Source organism: Peromyscus californicus, unplaced genomic scaffold (assembly GCF_007827085.1).
Source record: "Peromyscus californicus insignis strain IS unplaced genomic scaffold, ASM782708v3 Scaffold_11__1_contigs__length_118956290, whole genome shotgun sequence".
NCBI lineage: Eukaryota > Metazoa > Chordata > Mammalia > Rodentia > Cricetidae > Peromyscus > Peromyscus californicus.
The window spans coordinates 10730578-10749892 of NW_026294402.1; the positions used below are offsets into that span (position 1 = coordinate 10730578).

A 19315-nucleotide genomic window follows, 5' to 3' on the forward strand; every position below is an offset into this window, starting at 1 on the left:
TGATTTTGTAGTGTCTTACCTTTGTCTCTGCGGTAGAACTCTCATACTCATTATCCCACTTAAACTCCATGTTAACTTTAGAATATAAATATTTAGCAATCCATTTATTTTACAGAGGTCAACTGACTTTTCTCAGGCAATATAACCTGTCTACAGTGGCACAGACCCAGTCCTGGAATGTTCTCTGAGTGACAAGAGACAGGTGGGGGAGAGGGAAAGGAACAGCGTATAACCTGAGAGAGCAGAGGAGAAAGCACAGGGACACCCACCACTCACCTCAGAAACCAGCCCATTCCAAATGTAACCTTTCAACTAGAGACACACTCCATTCCAAAGAAGGCTGCTTCAGGCCAGGCCCAACTTAAAGGGCCCTGCTCTGCGGCCATGCTTCTTCTTGTGTGCTCCAATAGCACAGCTCAGAGGTGTGTTAGAAACACAAAGTCCTTGGCCTATCTGTGACCCACTGAAGCAGAATTCCTGGGGCTGGCCCAGCACCCTGTGCTGTAACAAGCCTTCCAGTGGGCTCTGCTGCTCACCCTCAGGGTGAGAATTATTGTCCTGTTTTTTTTTTTTTTCATCTGTAAACAAAATAATGAAGTCACCGAGGAAGAGGAAGAGCCCAGTTGTGGGTCAGGAGGTTCAGATCATGTCCTGGCTGATTCCAACCTTGGGGCAGCAGCCATACATCCTGCCACCTGCTGAGGTCAGCACGGAAAGGCTATCTTTCTCTACTCCCTCATTGTTTTAAAAAAGGAAAAGGCCTGTTCTACAGTCAGAACTAGAGTGTGAATACAGTATCCTCACTTCCAATATTACATGATCAATCGTATGTGATGCTTGAAGCAATGCCACAAGCCAGAGAAAGGTGAGTTTCTGTAAGGTAAACATGAGAACACACTTAACATTAGGAAGGAGTTCGCTTTGCTACTGTTTCTGTAAATTTTTTATTACATTTATTTTATTTAGTGGGGAGGAGGCAAGGCACATGCTACCACATCCACGAGGAGGTCACAGGACAACTTTAGGGAACTCGTTCAAGTCATTAGGCATGGTGGTAGTGTCCTTACCCAGTGAGCACCTCGCCAGCACTTCTGATGGTTTAATAATAATGGCACCAATGTGTCCACACCGTGCTGAGTGTGACCTATGTCTTATCTCATTCGCTCTCATGCACCTCTGAGATAAGGGAGCGATCTTCATCCCACTCTACCTCGGAGACAAAATTCCCTGTGGACGCGTAGTAAGGAGGTGGCAGAGGTTAAGATTGTTCTTAAACAATCTTTTCTTGTTTTTAAATACATCCTAACTCAATCTATTCAACTTTTTCAGATTCTCTGTGTTACTGAATTATAAGCACTATGCTTCTACCTGTGTTTTACGCCATTGTTTCATGTGCTGTTCAAAAAGTTCTCAACTAGTTGGCTCTGGCAGCTCGTAACCTTAGTACTTGGGACTAGGCGTAGAGATTGCTGTGACTCAGAGACAAATCCTACACTTCATACTTTATATATGGGAGGTTCAGGTCATGAAACCAGAAAAGGGACCACCGGAGTGGGGGTGGGGGTGGATTTAAGGAAGGGGGAAGGGAAGAGAGATTATAATGGGACATATGTGGAGCTTTTCTGGGGAGTGGATGGGAGGCAAGAGTTTGGGAGAGGAGTGCCAACAAAACAAAATGTGTGAAAACCATAACAAAATCACATTTTCATGCTAATTTACTTAAAAAATGGGGTTCAGTGGGTAAGAGTGCTTGCTGCCAAAGTTGACAAACTGAGTTAGGTCCCCAGAACTCACATAGTAGAGGAGTAGACCAACTCCTACAAGTTGTCCTCTGACCTCCACATGCTCACCCATACACATGCAAACACAGATACACACACAAGAAATTATTTTTTTTCTAAAAATGTAAAAATGAATCAAGGTCAACACTAAGACTCACAGATTCTAAAAGGCCTAATTTATAATTTAAACATAAAATGTAAACATTTTAGAAGCAAGCATACACAGTCTTTGGGACACAGGCCTAGCTAGGCAAGACATCCTCAGGAGGGATGCACACCAAAAGCATCATGCATAAAGAGAAAAAAAAAAATCAGTGAATCGGACTTTACCAAAAGTATAGACTTAGTTTTTCAAAATGGTTCCAGAAAGAATAAAAGGACAAAACCCACTGTGGGAAGAAGATGCATGCCTCAGCCAGTCACACTAAAGATGCTCGGAGTCCAGTGGTAAAATAAACAACCCTGTTGGGAAAGAAGCTTAAGGTAGTGAAGGATGGACCTTCCCCCAAAGAGGGCATGCAGAGAGGATGTGCAAGCCTGCAGGCCTTAGGGAAGTACAAGCTAAAACCACAGCAAGCTTACAGCACCTATTAAAACACCTATTGGGACAGCTAAAATAAAAATCAGTACCATCAGATGCTGGTCAGGATGCAGAAAAGCCAGGTGTTTCCACTGCAGAGAGGAATCTAAAATGAAATGCCTACTCTGGAGAAGCCTTTAGCAATTATTTTATTAACAGCACACAGTTGCCTTATAATCTAGCCTCCTGGGTACTTTCCTGAAATAGTGAAGAAACATATCCACACAAACCCTGTTTGTGAAAATCCACAGAAACCTTATCGGTGATAAACCAACACTGAAGGCAACCCAGGTGTTCTTTAACAGAGAAGTGGTCAAACCACATCCAGACCTTGGGATACTACTCGGCAATGGGAATGAAAAATCCATCGATACAAGCAAGATACGGTGGATCTCATGGAAACAGCGCAGGGTAAAAAGTCAATCTCAAAGGTTCCATGTTTCAAGGATTTGTTTACATAAAACATAACATGACAGAATTGTAGAGAAGTATGAGTAGGTTAAGTATGACTGTGATCCGGGGACAGAGGGGAGGAGGAGAGAGTGGGTACCACCATAATCAGAGAACAAGGAAGAGCCTCAAGAGTCGGAATAGCTCTGCATGCATCTTGAGTGTGAAGCTGGAGTCACAGTGCATGGGAGGTGTGCACACAGCACACACATGTGTGCATGCAATCTGAAGACCTCCGTCTAGGCTCTAAGGATTCCACTCACGTAACCTCAGTTCTTTTAGGGTGCCATGGTGATGTAATGGTCACCAGCAGAAGAGAAAGAGTACCCTGAACCTCGCTACTAATTCTTGCAACATCCTCTGAAGCTATGATCATTTCAAATGGAAAGTGAAGGCTGAGTAAACCACAGGCATACTTAAAAGACGATGAACAGGAATATAGTCAGCAAAGTTGCAGTGCTGCCCAGTGAGACCCCAAACACAGTCAAACATGCTCAACTGCATACCATTTAAAAAGCTGAACTCAAGACTTAGCAGGGATGAGTTCCTAACTCCAACTCATCTACTTAATCCTAAAAAGAAAGGGGGAAAAATAAAACAAACAAATAAACCAACAAAAAATCCCGATGTTGAGCCCCTTGGGGAGGCTGGGGGTTCGGCCAGGAGCTTGGGATGAATGCACCCTAAAGTTTCACAAGCAACAGAAGGGTTCAACCCGGACCCTGCACAACATCCAAGAGCGCCAGCAACTTCCTTCAGGAAACAGTAGTGCACTGGCCTGCTCACCATGACCAGGTGTCCACAGAACCACTCCTGCGAGACAAATCAAAGTCAAACCAACGGGACTTTAAAAACTCTGTAGGCAAACAAACAGAAAAACCTCAATAACCTCAGACAATTCCTAGCAAACTTTGTAATCAAATACATCCTCTGGCCTGACCTCCTCCCTCGCCTCCTGCTTTTCAAGAATTCTGTCACCTACAGAATTCTAGGTGATAAGAACCCTCCAGTGGTAACAAAAACATTCAAAATACTACAGAATTCCTAGCCTGAGCTTCCACACGCACAGGCACACACAGAACCCAGCCAAGAAGGAGTGTTACCTGAGAAAACTGTGGTAAATGTTAGAATTGCAAACAATTCTTACAAAGCTCAACTTATTGGTGTGAAAAGAAAAATTTTATAGTGTCCCTAGTATCTCCCTTGATCTGTCACTGGGTACTTCAAGTCCTGTGTGCTGCAGTATTTTGTCATCTTCCAAGCACTTTCAGAGTACCCCCAGAAGACACAAGCACACCTGGAGGATGAACTTTGGCAACTCCGTTTTCCCAGCAGAGCCCCTGCCTCCCATCAGTCAATTCAGCCCTGCTCCTGGGCTCCAGGCTCACACATCTGGGTGGGGTTGGACATCAGAAAGAGCATAGTGCCACCCAGTGAAGCCCCAGACACACAAGCTGGCTGGGGGCAGGCGCTCTCCACTCTCATTGGCAGAGCTACATTCATGTACCGCTGTTGATGAAAGATGCGTTCTTAAATCTTCAGTCCCCGTGTGTTCTCAGTGCGCTCCAGCCCACACACTCTCAAGAACCGGAAACACCACCTAGACATTTTCCAAAAGGGAAGAGGAGGGGAGCTGCAGGGATAGCACCTTCTCATGTGCTGGTCACCTCCAGGTGGACAAAAGTTTTCCTCATCAGGAAAAAATGTGGTATGCAAGAAGAAACAAAAACCAGCAGACCTAAAAACTAAACATCACCTACCTACGCACACACACCAGGAACCCCATGTAAGGTCTTTAGAACATTCTAGTCTATGCCCTGCTCCCTTCATGACCCTCACCACACACACACACACACACACACACACACACACACACACACACACACACACACCAGGAACCCCACCAAGTAAGAAGTCTTTAGAACATTCTAGTCTATGCCCTGCTCCCTTCACAACCCCCCCACCACACACACACACACACACACACACACACACACACACACACACACACCAGGAACCCCACCAAGTAAGAAGTCTTTAGAACATTCTAGTCTATGCTCTGCTCCCTCTCTCTCTCTGCTCAAATCTATGCATTCTGGTTCTTTGCTTTCTTCCCACAAGGTTCGACTTAAGTACTGCTCCCTTGGTATCCTCATAAAGAGCCATCTTGGAGAGAAATCATGTACTGTTCAGAGCAGGGTCCTAGCAAGTGCTTTTGTACTCCTCTGGCATCGCCAAGAACTTGAATCACAGAGACCCTTAAGCAGCAATGTTAGACGGGGCAGTGCCAACCTGGGCCCCATATGGTAGGCCGCCAGGGAGAATCTTAAGTCAGTCTGGCAGGATCCACAGCCGAGTTTTGGAAGCAGGAAGCCAGGAGCGTTCCATCTTCAAGCCCTGACTTTTTACTCCCTGAAAAGGAGTCTTCTGGAATTACAGCTGTTTAATATTACCTCAGTCTGCTTGTGTTCATTTCTGATGAACAAGTTGACACTGTTTTGAGGGATCACACACCCTCCACCACCACCAAGGACGTTTATAAGCAAAACCCGCCAAACTTTTAACAGTCTTCAGAAGAGGAAGATAAAGCCATGTGGGCAGGGGCAGGAAGCAGGGGGGCCAAATTCCACACCAAATGTAAGCATCAAGGCCCTGGAATCAAGACCTGTGTCCTGAAGCCGCAGTCCGGATAATAGAGACAATACACCCACGACAAAGGCAGAAAGGCAAACATTTTCCAAAAACAAAAAGGGGGGCAGGGAGGGGGAAGGCCTGGGATTCGAGGCCAGGGGACCTCGTCCCCCAGCATGGCTCCCTAGGAGGCAGTACCCGCGGGTCCTCTGGACTGTCAAGGGCCGCCGTCGTGGACCGAGGTGCCACTCTCCCGCCAGCCACAAATGTCACGTTCCAACGAAGTTCAACCAACTCCCCCCTGGAAAGTTTACATTTCCTCCCGGAAAACAGATTCTTTTCAAGGCAGTACCAACAGCCCAGGGAAAGCCGGATCCAAGCCCCGATTTGTGCAAGAAACTTCTTTGGGGAGAACAAAGACGGCGCAGGGGTGGAGGGGGCCCGAGCCTCCGGGCCAGGGCGCGTCCAGGGGTCCAGGCTGGGCTCCCCGAGCGCCTTTGTCTGCGCCGGGACAGCGGCACCAGCCAACCCTCCCGTCCCTCCGGCGACCGGGACCCGCCAGCCACACGGAAAAGGCCAGTCCGGGGTCCGGGGCCGCGCGGACCCCAGTCCTCGGCCTCCCGTGAGGATCCGCCCCGTGTGTACTGGGCACTCCGAGGGTGGCAGGGAACTGGATTCTGCTTTTTGTCTTACTAAACCTTCTGGATCCCTCACCGGACACTCGGAGGCCCTGGCGCCGACCTGACTGCCCAAGTCCCCACATCTGGAGCGGAGCTGATGTCAGCCTGGGCTCCCGGGAGGAAGCACAGGGAACTCTCGGCCCAGTCCGAGGGAGCCCTCCCTGAGCCCCCGGCTTGAGCTGGTTACCTCTCAGCACAGGCTCGCAAGGTCCACGGCGAGACTTTGCCCTCCGCATGGGGCGATCATGGAGCGATCCTGGCTTGGGCAGCGGCGGCAGGGGAATGGCGGCAGAGCGGCACGGCGAGGGGCGCCCCGATGGTCGGGAAGTACAAGGATGCCCAGCTCCCCGTCCAGTCCCACCCACCCCACCCCGCTGACGGGTCCCTGAGCGCCCGGCGCTCCGCTCCCGGCCGCCCGAGCTGCCCGGGAGGGTCGCTAGTCCGGTCCCTGTAACCCTACACTCCACCCCGCCCCGGCCCTGGCCGCGGGGCCCTAGAGCCCGTCCCCAGCTTCCCGTCGCCCCTCCCGGGACCTCGGAAACTGCCGGGGCTCAAGCTGACGTGTCTCCCTTAGACCAAGGAAGGAGCCGGCTTCCCCTGTCTTGTCCCCCGCTGCGTTGGAATTCCTGACACACTCACCATTTCTGTCTGAATGCCTCAGACTCCTTTGCTAGGATCTGCCTCGGAACTCCTGGCTAGGTTCCCTTTAGGGTCAACTCTCTCCTATGTGGAATTCCCTGGTGAAAGTGGTCACATTTTTCTCAGCGTTGCCTTGGCCCTAGTACTTCCATCAGGTAGGGGGATCAGGATAGGAGGGGCTGTGATATGCTTTGCTGAAGAGCGGAAGGGCCTAAACAGATCTTACGTACAGCCTTAAATGTTCAATAGATTCCTAGGACTGCATATCCTGTGGCCACGACCCCAAGGCCATTATCTCTTCAAGCAGAAGCAAAGAACTTTAAGTGTTAGGACAGTATTTCTGACTCTGTCCCACCTCTGAAAGCAGGCTGTCTTTCCTAAGCAACATCCGTGCCCAGACCACTATACTGGATTACACTCGCTGCCTTTTGAAGCCATGTTCTGGGACCTTTCTGGTCTTCTGAGAGGAGAGGCTGCAGTCCAAGCCCTTAGTTGGAGGGTTAGGGCATATCAGGGCTTCCGTCCTCTCCTCTCCTCTCCTCTCTCCCTTCTTACCAGGCCATCAAAGGGTTCATGGCTGTGTTGTGACAGCTCCCTAATTCAGCTGCTCACAGCATTACCCCCCTCCCCCCCGGCTTCATTCAGATTCCATGACAGCCTTTTGACTTGGCAACCTCTGCTCCCCAGACAGAGGGCCCAAATATAATTCTCGAAGTTATTTCTCAAGCAGAGGCTCCATTTAAAGTCATCTGCCCTTGTACGACACACAAAGCCAAGATATGTGCACAGAAAAGGCAGGGCAGTAGGTCCTCACTTGTTAAAAGTCTGGACAGGAGAGAGAGACCAGCCTTGTGCAGGAGGAGTGCAATGGGGAGGGGTGGAGATCAGAGGAGCAGGAAAAGGAGGCGCTGGCAGGGCAGTGGATCCCAGAGGGAGCTGGCAAGGTTCGGGTGCTTGGCGAGAAAGTGAAAATGGGGGAAAGGAAGAGACAGCAGGCTTAAGGAAGACGAACAAGTCACAAAAGTGTAGGTCTGGAAAGAATGGAAGAAACTGTACCACACCTTTCTCTTGGCCGATGAGGAAACTCCTGTTGGGCTGTGGAATGACTTCCCTAATGTCACAGAACAAGTTCAGTGGCAAAGTCAGGGGTGGAAACCCATGTGTGCTTCCTACTACACAGTGTTAATGCTGAGTGCTGGCTTAGGAGCCGAGTCTGTGCCCTACAGTCAATGAGGGAACAACTGCTTCATTGATTTATCTGGGCCTCGACAAGCTTAGTACAGACGTGGAGAAGAGGTAATGAACAGAAATGGAGTTCTTGACTGTTGATGTAAGGGGGATCTCGGTCCACTGTGAGTGGCACCATTCCCTGGGCAAAATAGTCCCCATCGGTATTATAAAGTTAGCTAAGCGTGGCCTGTGGGCCGGCTGGCAAGCGGCATCCACCACGGTTCCTGCTGTACTTCTCTCACTGTGAGTTCCTCGGTCAGTGGTAAAAGCTGTTTGGAACAGCAAGCAGGCCTGATCTCGGGGTTTCTGCTTGAGTTCCTGCCTTGACGTCCCTCAACGGGCTGTTATCTGTAAGATGAAATGAATCCTTTTCTCCTCTATGTCGCTTTTGGTCATGGCATTTGTCACAACAACAGAAAGGAAACTGAAACATATGGATTCAGTACATTTTTGTTACAAATATAAAGTAGAATGCATCTAAGCATATATTTGCTGATGTTCCGGTAGCCTCCCCAAAGCCCTGGGGATGAGGACATTTTAGCTACAGAAGCGATGAGGGTGAAGTTAAAGTGAGGATGGGAATATCAAATAAAGATCACAGACTCTGACGTGAGATTTTACTCTTCTCACCGACATGTCTATCCCAGAGGAAAAAACCACACACTTAGGAGATTTGGAGCCCTAGGCACAGGAAAGGGCCCTTCTTGGAAGAGTGAGTCATGAGCACAGTGGAGAGCTGGTCTGAGGGAAACGCTGTGACCGACTGTCTTCTGAGGGAAACGCTGGGGTCAGGAGTGTGAAGGAAAGAGAAGATGTGAGTGTGTAAGCTAGTTCATATGGAAAGCAAGCTTCCAAATCAAACTAGAGGAGGGAGAGGCTGGAGAAAGAAAAGTCTGCCAAGTTCCATCCAAGGCTGTTCCTTTAGCCCAGGGCTTCAGCTCTCTAGGGCACAGCTTGCAAGCCGGAGAATCTTGGGAGTTCATTAGGTGAGTCTCGCCAGCACTCCACACTCCTCCCTTGACTCCAAGTAGCTGCATATGGCAGCCTAAACAGAGAGCCCTGCTGGAGGCCAGCTTCCCCAACCCTGTGTCTTAACCCTCTCAACTGCTCTAGTCTGTCCTCGAATGTAGAAAAATGAGTGAACTTCTACATGAAATGCATCTGAATCTATTGCTCAGAAACTATGGGCTGACAGAAAAGGCTTCAGCTCCCACAGCTCCAACACTGCTTTCTCTGCAACGTTTCAAAGAACATTTATCTGCAGATTCCAATGCCTCATTTGAGCCAAACAGAAACAAGATATGATGATGATGATGATGATGATGATGATAAAAAAATGATGGTACACACCAATAATACCAGCTCTAGAGTGGCAGAGGCAGGGTGGGTTGCAGCAAGTTCTGGTCCTACATAGAGAATGCCAGGCCAGCCATGGTGACTAGTAAGATTTTGCTTAAAATTGTAGCATGAATCTTAAAAGGTCTTATTAATAAAAACAAACCTGAGCCAGGTATTGGGGTGAATGCTGGAAGATCAAAGAAACAGAACAAGTCACAGCTACCTCATCTTGCCATTTCCTCAGCTGATCCTGTTTCCTCAGACTGGAAGCCTCTGAGTTCTCATCCAAATGGATCTCAGCTGAACTGTGCTGCTCAAAGCCTAAATGCTTAATCAGCTCTAGTTCCTGGTCCTCACGCCTTATATACCTTTCTGCTTTCTGCCATCACTTCCTGGGATTAAAGGCGTGAGTCACCATGCCTGGCTGTTTCCAGTGTGGCTTTAAACTCACAGAGATCCGGACGGATCTCTGCCTCCCAAGTGATAGGATTAAAGGCGTGTGTGCCACCATTTTCTGGCCTCTATATCTAGTGGCTGTTCTGTTCTCTGACCCCAGATAAGTTTATTAGGGTGCACAATATTTTGGGGAACACAATATCACCACATAAAATAATTTGTCTCAACTAGCAAGCAAAATAGTGATTCATACCTGTGCTTCTGGGGGCAATCTATATACTCACACTAAATGTCAACATCCATTCTAAAGTGACTCAATCTTTCATTTGCTAATTGCTGGGGAAGGTGATGGGGCCATTAGTGCCCTTTGGGACCAAACAGGATGGATATTGGTTATTGCCAGTAGGAGACCAGCAGGGTGGGAGGGTGAGTTGCTGGTGACATCTACATAGAGACTTACTACAGCCTTGGGGTAAGACCTGAGTGCTAGCCTAACTTCTACCTCCTTCCAGACTGGGAAGGTAACACTGCAAACCGCAGCTTCCTCCACAGCATGACCTCCTACGCGTGCTTTGAGGGCTGAGATAACATATCGATGTTCTTTTCCCTCCAGAATTTCAAAATACCAAGGACTTTCAATACTCCATTAGCATGCAAATACTCTCCATCTACATGCACTCAGCTGAACACACACTCTAACTCTTTATGGGCCTATGCCTTGCTAGATGGACACCAAACAGCCAAAGAGGAAGGTCAAGCTTGCTGGGAAAGAGAAGGGTGAGGACAAAAGGGCAGTCCGCAGACATCACCATGAAGAGACTCACATAGGTCACAGTTAGTGACTATTAAAAGGACAAACCAATGGAAGCTTTCAGTCAGGCAGCCTTGATTAAAGTGATTTGTTTTCCTTCTAGGAAGATTGTTTTAAGGTTCCAGTTCCACGGCACTTTGTTATTTCTGAACCACAGCATGTAGGAATTTGAATTCCCCATATCCTAGCTCCAAATTCAGAACATATCAGCATAGATGCTGGAGCTCACAATGAGTCTCTCAGATGTTTACTGGGGTGGTGGCACTCTCACAATTCTATCAGAAGTATTGGCTACACCAGAACTCAAGTCGCTGGAGGTAAAAGGTGGTGACTGAGACACACAAGCCACAAACAAGGTGCTGTTGAGGCACAGAGTAGATGTACGCAAAGGATTGCAAGGGACCAAAGGACCGAGAAGGGGATTGCTGCTGTCACTGTTTGCAGGTGGGTTTGGTGTTGTCTTAGGCAGGGCCCTTGCTAGATAGCTCTGGATGTCCTGGCATTCACTATGTTGCCTAGGCTAATGCTGAGCTCGTGGTAATACTGTCCTGGCCTCTCAAGTGTTGGGACTACAGGCACGCCCCATCACACCAGACTGAAAAGAAGATATTCCAGACAAAGCCTTAGACACCAGAAAGGGAAGCACACACCAACCTGCTCCTCAGCATTCTCCCTTTGGATCTCTTCTTTTCACAAACATACAATGGCCACATTAACATTGGATTTGATGAACCCATGCACGGTAGCATCCTCTTGCTTTTTGCTGTTGCTGTTTTGATTTTTCAAGACAGGGTTTCTCTGTGTAGCCCTGTGAAGTGGGGGCTGTTTGCGCCATGTCCTGAAGCACCACCCCTAGTGAGGTAGCAGGCAACTGTTACACCTGCCTATGATCTTGAGGTACATACACCTGGGGTGTGGCCACTGAAGAGGGGAGACCCTTAAGACCTGGGATGCACATACGGGGCTCTTTCTCTTTGCTACCTCATGGCTTTGGCTGCTGGGACAGACCAAGGCAGAGCTTGTCAGATAACACTGTTGGACTGTGCCTCACCCTTCCAGGATCCTGGGATAAATTCCTTTGTTCTGTCTTGTGAGTTAACCCCCAAATAAATTCCTTTGATCATTAAACAGACTCTGTGGATTGCTAGCAATATAATCCCAATAGCCCTGGCTGTTCTGGAACTCTATCTGTAGACCAGGCTGACCTGGAACTCACTGAGATCTGACTGCCTCTGCCTCCCAAGTGCTGGGATCAAAAGCATGCGCCACCACTGCCTGGCTGGATCCTCTTATTTATAATTTCATTTTCTATAGTTTCAGTTTACCTAGTCAACTGCAGTCCAAAACTACTACATGGAAAGTTTCAAAACAAACAAACAAACAAAAAAAAAACATAAGCTTTATGAGTACCCTTGGGAGTACTATGATGTCTCACTACCCTCCTTTGTCCAGTGTATCCACGCAGGATGCATTACCCTCCCATCAGTGCTTACAATATAAGGCACTCTGAGCAGGTAGAACAATATATTGTATAAGTTCCCTAGTTTATTGTTATTATTGTTAGTTTCTCAATAGGCTTATTATATGATTTAAATTTATCATATGTATATATGTATAGGCAAAAGCATATGACATGTAGACATATGAATTACTTTTCTCATTTTCATTACCAAAGATCTGACAAGACATAACTAAAGATAGAAAATACTTATTTTAGGTCACATCATTGCTGGTGGGGGAGGCATGGTGGCAGGAATGTGGGGCTGCTTGGCCACATCTGGGCAGGTCAGGAAGGAGAGAAAGGGGGAGGGTTCCAGCTTTCACCTGGTTTACCCTTTTCCTGTTTTATTCAGTGAGAACTCTTGTCCATAGGATGGCGCCGCCCACATTCCGGGTGGGTCCTCCACCCTCAGTTGATGTCAGGGGAAAGCCCTGACAGACACAGGCAAAAGTATGCTTCATTGGTGCCCTGCCTGTTTCTTAACCCAATCAAGCTGACAGTGTAAACTAGCTGCCACACTAGAAGGCAGCCCCACAGGCAGGCTGGTCCCACGCCTCTTTGGATTACCATACTCTCCACAGGCAAAAAAGATTTTCCCAAGCTTTTCATTCATTCGGTACGTTTTATAAAGATAGTAGTTTGTCTCTCCCTCCCCAGCTTGTTTCCAGATATAAATCATATTCTTAAGTCTTACACCATGCATACCTCCTACAAGAGCCAAGCATATGCTCTGCCCCCATCTTGTGAAGTATTGATAGCGCCATGATTCAAGGACCAATGCCTGTAGGGTGCTGGGTGTTGAGAGAGGAGGAAGAGGTAAGAGAAGGTCCCTCGCCAGGGCCAGATTCATTATTGTGGAAAAATGAAAAGCAGAGGGCGAGGAGCATGGGGGTAAAAGTGGACAGATATCCAGGGTCAGATAGCTCTGGGGTTCTGGAAACTGCGCCCAAGGACGAGAAAGCTGCTCCTAAGAAAACGGTGACATAAAAGAATCTACTGCTGTGATTAACACCATGAGCAAAAGCAGCTTGGAGAAGAAAGGGTTTGTTTCACCTTACAGCTTACAGTCCATCATGAATTACAGGAAGTCAGGGCAGAACTCAGGGCCTGGAGGCAGGAGCTGATGCAGAGGCCTTGGAGAAGCACTGCTTACTGGCTTGCTCCCCGTGGCTTGCTCAGCCTGCTTTCCTATGCATCCCAGGACCACCTACCCGGGGTGACACCACCCACAGTGGGCTCAGCCTCTCACATCCATCTTTAATCAAGAAAATGCTCCACAGACATGCTCACAGGCCCATCTGATGGAGACAGTTTCCTGACTGAGAATCTCACCTGCCAGATGACGGGAGCTTGTGCCACGCTGACAGAAAATCAACCAACACAGACTCCATCAATTGGAAATTTGCTCTGTTTAAAATTCACTGAAGGATTTTGGGACAGACCGATGGAAGGCCAGGCTCTGAGCTACCACTGCCACAGGGAGCTTGGCTCAGGGACTAAGTTATGTCTGAGGCCTGTTTGTCCGGATGCTTTCGGTTTCCCACCCTCAGTGACACATTGGTCTCTTGCCTCATCAGTTCCTCCTGGGGGTGTCATTATCTAATATGCACTAAGCCTGTAATTGGATCCATTAAAATGTGAGAGACAGAGAAGATAAGACCATGGCCAGAGAAAATGCATCTACAATAAGAAAGTAGTGGGAAGGAGTAGAAGGTGTTTCATTCTGAAAACTGGCTACAAACCAACCCTGGGGGTGCTGAACAGGACAAGTAGCTGTGAGAACAAGCTTGACGCAGTAACTACTCAGATAATTGAGCACTGGAATTACTAAGCTATTCTGGTTGTTATTGAGACTATCGCTACAGAACCCTCCAGTCTGAGCTCATGATAGTTTTCTCTGATTTACGGCTTGATTGCTCTGATTTAGGGTTTCTCAGTTTAGGCACTGACTGACAATGGGCTGATAGCTTTCACTGTGAGCTACTGCTCTGTGCATTGTAGCTGGAGGGTCGTAGCAACCACCTCTCGATGCCTGGTTAAGACAACAGGACTGGAGAGATAAGTTAGCATTTAGGAGCCCTGGCTGCTCTTGCAGAGACCAAGATTCAGTTCCCAGCACCCACACAGTGGCTTAAACCATATGTAACTCCAGTTCCAGGGGATCCACCCTCTTCTGGCTTCTGCAGGCCCTGAACATCCATGGTGCACATACATATATGCAGGCAAAACCCTCACACACATACAGTAGATAAATCTTTTTTTATTAAAAAAAAAAGAAAGGAAGAAAGAAGGAAGGAAAGAAGGGAGGAAGGAAGGAAGACAAAAAAAAGCTCTCTAGACATTGCTAATTGTACTTTAGGGCACTAAGTTGCCCTTGGCTAAGAATTACTGAGTCGGTTAATTAATTAACATTGCTTAATAGAGAAAGTGGCCCCTGGGCCTCTCTGTATTGATCCTTCCTTGATGGGAAGCAACCTCAGTTGTGTTCGCCCTATGATTATCTCACCTGAAGAAAACAGTTTATTGTTTTATTCCTAGTGATGATACACATTTTTATACATAAAACTGAAAACACACTGAGTTTCTAAAAACATTAAGCTACCGTTAAAAGCAAGGATTTGAACCTTTCGTGGTAGTACACACCTGTAATCCCAGGAACAAAAATTCTAGACCAGGGCTATCCAAACACAACCAACAAGAATTTTCACAAGGAGAGAGACAACTTCAGTCACAGTGTTCATGCTGAGAGCTTACAAGGGATTAGGCTCAGCCTGGGTGCTTCATTCTGAAAACCTATCTTTTTAACCTACAGCCAGAGAACAATGGAAGGAACCAGCCTCTCTGTGACCTGTACCATTTATCTCCTCTTTTAGAATGGACACTACAGACCAGCAGCTCTTATACCTTAAAAGCCAAGATAAGGAAGTAGGGAACGCCCCACTGTTCCTAATGGCTCCAGCCACTAGGAATAGTTCGATTTAGAAGGTGGGGGAGTCATTTTACAGCATAAATCTGGAGGAAGTGTTAAAGTTGACATGATAAATGTTCTAAGTTATCCATGTAGAAATCAGAAAGTATGTGTGTCTGCGATAGAGCTGGATGATTGTGTCTGCGATAGAGCCGGCATCATCCTTAGAGCAAGAGGCTTTAGAACACACGGTAGAGGGAGGAACAATTAGACATAGCTCAGGAAAATGAATCCCTGAACAGAGATTCACAGAATGGGCAAGGGAGTCTCAAAGTACAGCTCAGTGAGAACACACAGATTCAATTGAAGTGGAAACCAGGAAAGAAAGACCTGCGATCCTCTGTGGGCTGGGAAGTACCTGGTAAAGTTCAGTAACTGGGAGCCATTGCAAGGCTTGTGAGTGCACATTGCTAGGCCCGTCCTGGCTTTGACTCAGTAGGTCTGGGCAGGGCCTCAACTTGCATTTCTGACAGGTTTCCCAAAGGTCCTGAGGCTGCCTGTCAAGGTATCACACAAGCTGAGAACCACTGACTCAGGACACTGGGGGCTCCTCATGTCACCCTCTCAGAATCCCAGTCTGACTGAGGATTCAAACAAGTGATGTTGCAGGAACAAACCGATCAAATCCAAATTTCTTCCTTGAGCTAGCACACATACTGTCTCCTCCATGTCCTGTGATTGTACGCGTGATGGTTTTATGAGTGCGGGTACCCAGCAGGGCTGGTTATCTATGAGGAGTATCAGACAGAAAAGAGGTAGGTAAACTCTCATGCGTAGCATGGGACAGAGCAGGTTTCCTCATGGTTACAAGCCTTCCCAGCTCACCTCTCCAAGACAGTCAGTCTCCAGGTCTCAGATCTTACTGCCTAGAGCAAAGCCATCTGCAACAGACCCCCAGAGGGTGAGCGGTGAGTCCCTGTGGCCATCTCAGTCTCCTCCTCTTGTTCTGGGAAGGAGCAAAATCTTTGGAGACCTCATGTTCGCAGGACCCTACCACATCACATGCTCTCTGCTTCCAAAATACTAGAGATGTTCTCCTCTGCAGGAAGCAGTTGCATATTTTAAAACATAGACTTCACACTCAGATGGTCCTGCATAGACTCCCTACCCTCTCATTTATTAGTTACTTGATGATGACCTTTAGTTACATAAAACTCAGAGTTTTCTCTTTTGATTAGTAGTGGTGACCTGTGTATCTGTCGTGAGGGGCTTTGAGAGATTCAGCTATCACAAACACAGCTGTTCACACATTTGGTTCACAGCTGGTGCTCCACGATTACTAGCTGTTGTTATTAGCCTGTTCTTTTATCAAGTAGCATCATTTTACAGGTGTTTTAATTGTTGCCAGGACAGACTGTGGTTGATACAGATTCCTTTTTATACTTCTTGACTTTGGAGTACTTGTAAGAAATATGAAAGATGGCCATATTGATTTGAGATATTCACCACCCCATCCCCATAAGTAAGGAAAATATCCTAAGATACCCTAAAAGACAACCCTGGGGACCAATGGGCTAGGTTAGTTATTTTGGATGAACTGATAAATCAGAATTAATTTGTGGGCTGATAGCAACTCAGGGGTTGATGACCCACTAACTGAGCTACACATAAGTCAAGCTATGCAGGAGGCTGTGTGGTCAGTGCAGAAGCCAGGTTTCAGGGGAGCATTCCTAAGCACAAGGCACTCAGAAGATGCTGGGCAGGAGGCGAGTAGACAGAGCACCCAGAACACCCCTAGCTTGGAGAAGAGAGATTGGGACAGGATATGATGCCTGGCTTTGATGTCTAAAGAGCTAAGACTTACTCAACATTTGTTCCACAGGGATCTGATGCAGTGTCTTACACACAGTAGTTGGCCATCCATTCATGGACCATAAATTCAGTTTCAAGTAACCAGTACTGTAAATGAATGAACTAGGACATCACAGAAAATCCTGAAGCAGGACATCTTAAAAGCAGGTAATTACTAGGGCTAGAGAGATGGCTTCACAGTTAAAACAGGTGCTGCTCCTGCACAGGACCCACACAGGGTAGCTTCCAACAGCTGTCAATCCAGCTTCAGTGCTCTGACATCCTCTTCCGGCCTCCATGGGTACCTGTACTCATCTGCACATATTCCTGCCAAGCACATATGTACCATTTAAAATAAAACATGTTTTAAAGGGTAATTTCTATTCCACTGAATTTCTGTTTAATTAGTGTGTATTTATATTTATATGTGTGGGGACAAATGGGAAATGTATCCTTATGCTAGGACACAGTAAATGTGTGTGTGTGTGTGTGTGTGTGTGTGTGTGTGTGTGTGTGTGTGTGTGTGTGTGTGTTACATATATAAAGCTGTAGAAGACAGAAGGTGGACAACTGGGTAAAGGAGACAGGAAATCAAGTTATAATCCTCTACGACCTTTGTTACTAACCATCACTGTACAACAATAGACTGAGTTTTCTCTGGAGGCAGGGACCCATTCCCTGTCACACGACATCCTGTCAGATGTTCTGACAATGCTGAGTGTGAAGTAAGGAAGATGTCCTGGGGCTCACTCCCGTGGGGACACTAAGATGCTCTGCCTTCTCCAAAATGGAGCAGCTCAGCCTTGGTTTTTGTTAAAAGAATAGGAAAAAAAAAAAGATCAAAATCTTAATATCCAAGAAGACCTGTCACCAGTTCAGAGGACTTGTGACAGTTCATCTTTCCTGTCACCTTGACCAGACTGAGAACCACTTAGAAGACACTTCTTGGAGGACCTAGGAGGTGCTCCTAGAGAGGAGTCACTGAGGAGCTGCATCCCATGGGGTCTCAGACTGGATGAAGGAGAAAGAGGAAGCCGTCTGGGCATCCACAGTCACCACTCTGCCTCCTGGCTGCAGAGGCCACCTGCGTGGCTGCCTCATTGTCCTGCGCTGAGCCTTCCCACCATGGCGACTGTACCTACAACTGTACACCAAAGTAAGTTCTTCCCTCAAGCTGCTTTTGCCAGGTGTTTCACGACAGCAGTCGGAAATGTCCCCATCACAGGATTCTCCTGTGTTCACACAAAATGTGACCCACGTCAAACCCCCAACTAGTCCAGGGTTTCCATAGTAGGAGTTGATGTCTAGCTTCAATTGTCTTATCAAGGTGATAAATACCCCACTGAAAATCAAGTTTGATTACTGTAGGCCCCTGAACTGAGTCAAGTGACATCTAATCCTCAGATATGGCACTGAGTCATCTCTGCCACATCTGCTGACAGAGAAAGAAAATCCAGTGCAAAGAGCAGAGCAGCCTCAGAGGGGTCCCCCATAGCCAGGGCTGCTGGGTAAAGCCAAAGACCACTAGGGCTTGAATTCAGAAAAGCAACAGAAATGTCTGCACACCATGTCCCAGATATCATCATACATAAAATAAATAAATAAATTTGGTGTCCTTTTATTTTTCTGAGTCTGCCAGATCCCTATTCATCCTGAGCATATCCTTAAACCTTAGGAAGGGTCAGGATGAAAGAGCTGTGGGCAGCCTATCCATGGGCCATGAGCTCAAGTTAACATGACCAGCATTATAAACAAATGAACAAAGACATCACAGAAGAGTCCAGGAGAGGAACAGCTCTTAGTAAGCAGTGGACTGCCAGCCACAGAAGCTGATAACCGTAGCCCAGTGCTAATGTTTGTAACAGAGGGAGAATGTTTGTAACTGAGTGAATCAGTCAGTAGGAAACACGTGATGACGGCTTTGAACGACTGAACCTGAGTCAAACTTGAGTGCCTTTTGAGAGAGTGACAAACAGACTCTGTCAGGCATCAAGACACAACAGCACTTTGGGAGGCACACAATGGGGTCATTATGTAGTTCCCTGCTGATCTGGGTTTGCCTGTGGAAAAAAATTCAGCCTTATCGATCCCACCCCACCCCCGTACCCCACCCCTACCCCGCTACCCTGAACTCAGTCCTTGGACTATGGTGAAAGAGCTGAAAGGGAGTGCATCCGCTGGTCTAGGGCAGACATGATGCTTTTCACATCCTCTGCCTTACTCCATATCATTCACATCTCAACCTCATCCTCGAGGCTTAGTGTCCCCTGACCTCTGTGACTGAGTCTGTTTCCTCTTCCCTGGAGTCCTGAGAGTCTTTATGCACCCGAAAGAGCAACCGCAATCATGAGGGAAGTGTAAACTCTACACTAAGCACTTAGCACTCAGCATCTTGAGTAACTCCTCCGATGAAGTCGGCACAGCCACTGGGTGCGCGTTTGGGTGTGGTGGTTGTGTTTTTCCTGTCCCTGCCCATTTCTCTCCATTCGGTGTCACTAGGTGAAAAGAACAGGGAGGAG

General features: G+C 47.4%; 1 protein-coding gene across 2 annotated transcripts in view; it reads right to left on the reverse strand.

The window, feature by feature from the left end:
* The window catches only part of Amotl1 (angiomotin like 1), a 98047-nt gene that overhangs the window by 62701 nt on the left and 16031 nt on the right, over positions 1-19315 (reverse strand). Inside the window, exon 1 of one of the 2 annotated variants that reach the window (XM_052752451.1) lies at positions 6310-6482. The exons of the other annotated variant lie outside the window; for it this stretch is intronic. Within the exon in view, the coding sequence (XP_052608411.1) occupies positions 6310-6358 (49 nt within the window). The 5' untranslated portion in view covers positions 6359-6482. Of the gene's footprint in view, positions 1-6309; positions 6483-19315 lie in introns of those variants that run through there. 2 annotated transcript variants of the gene reach the window in all.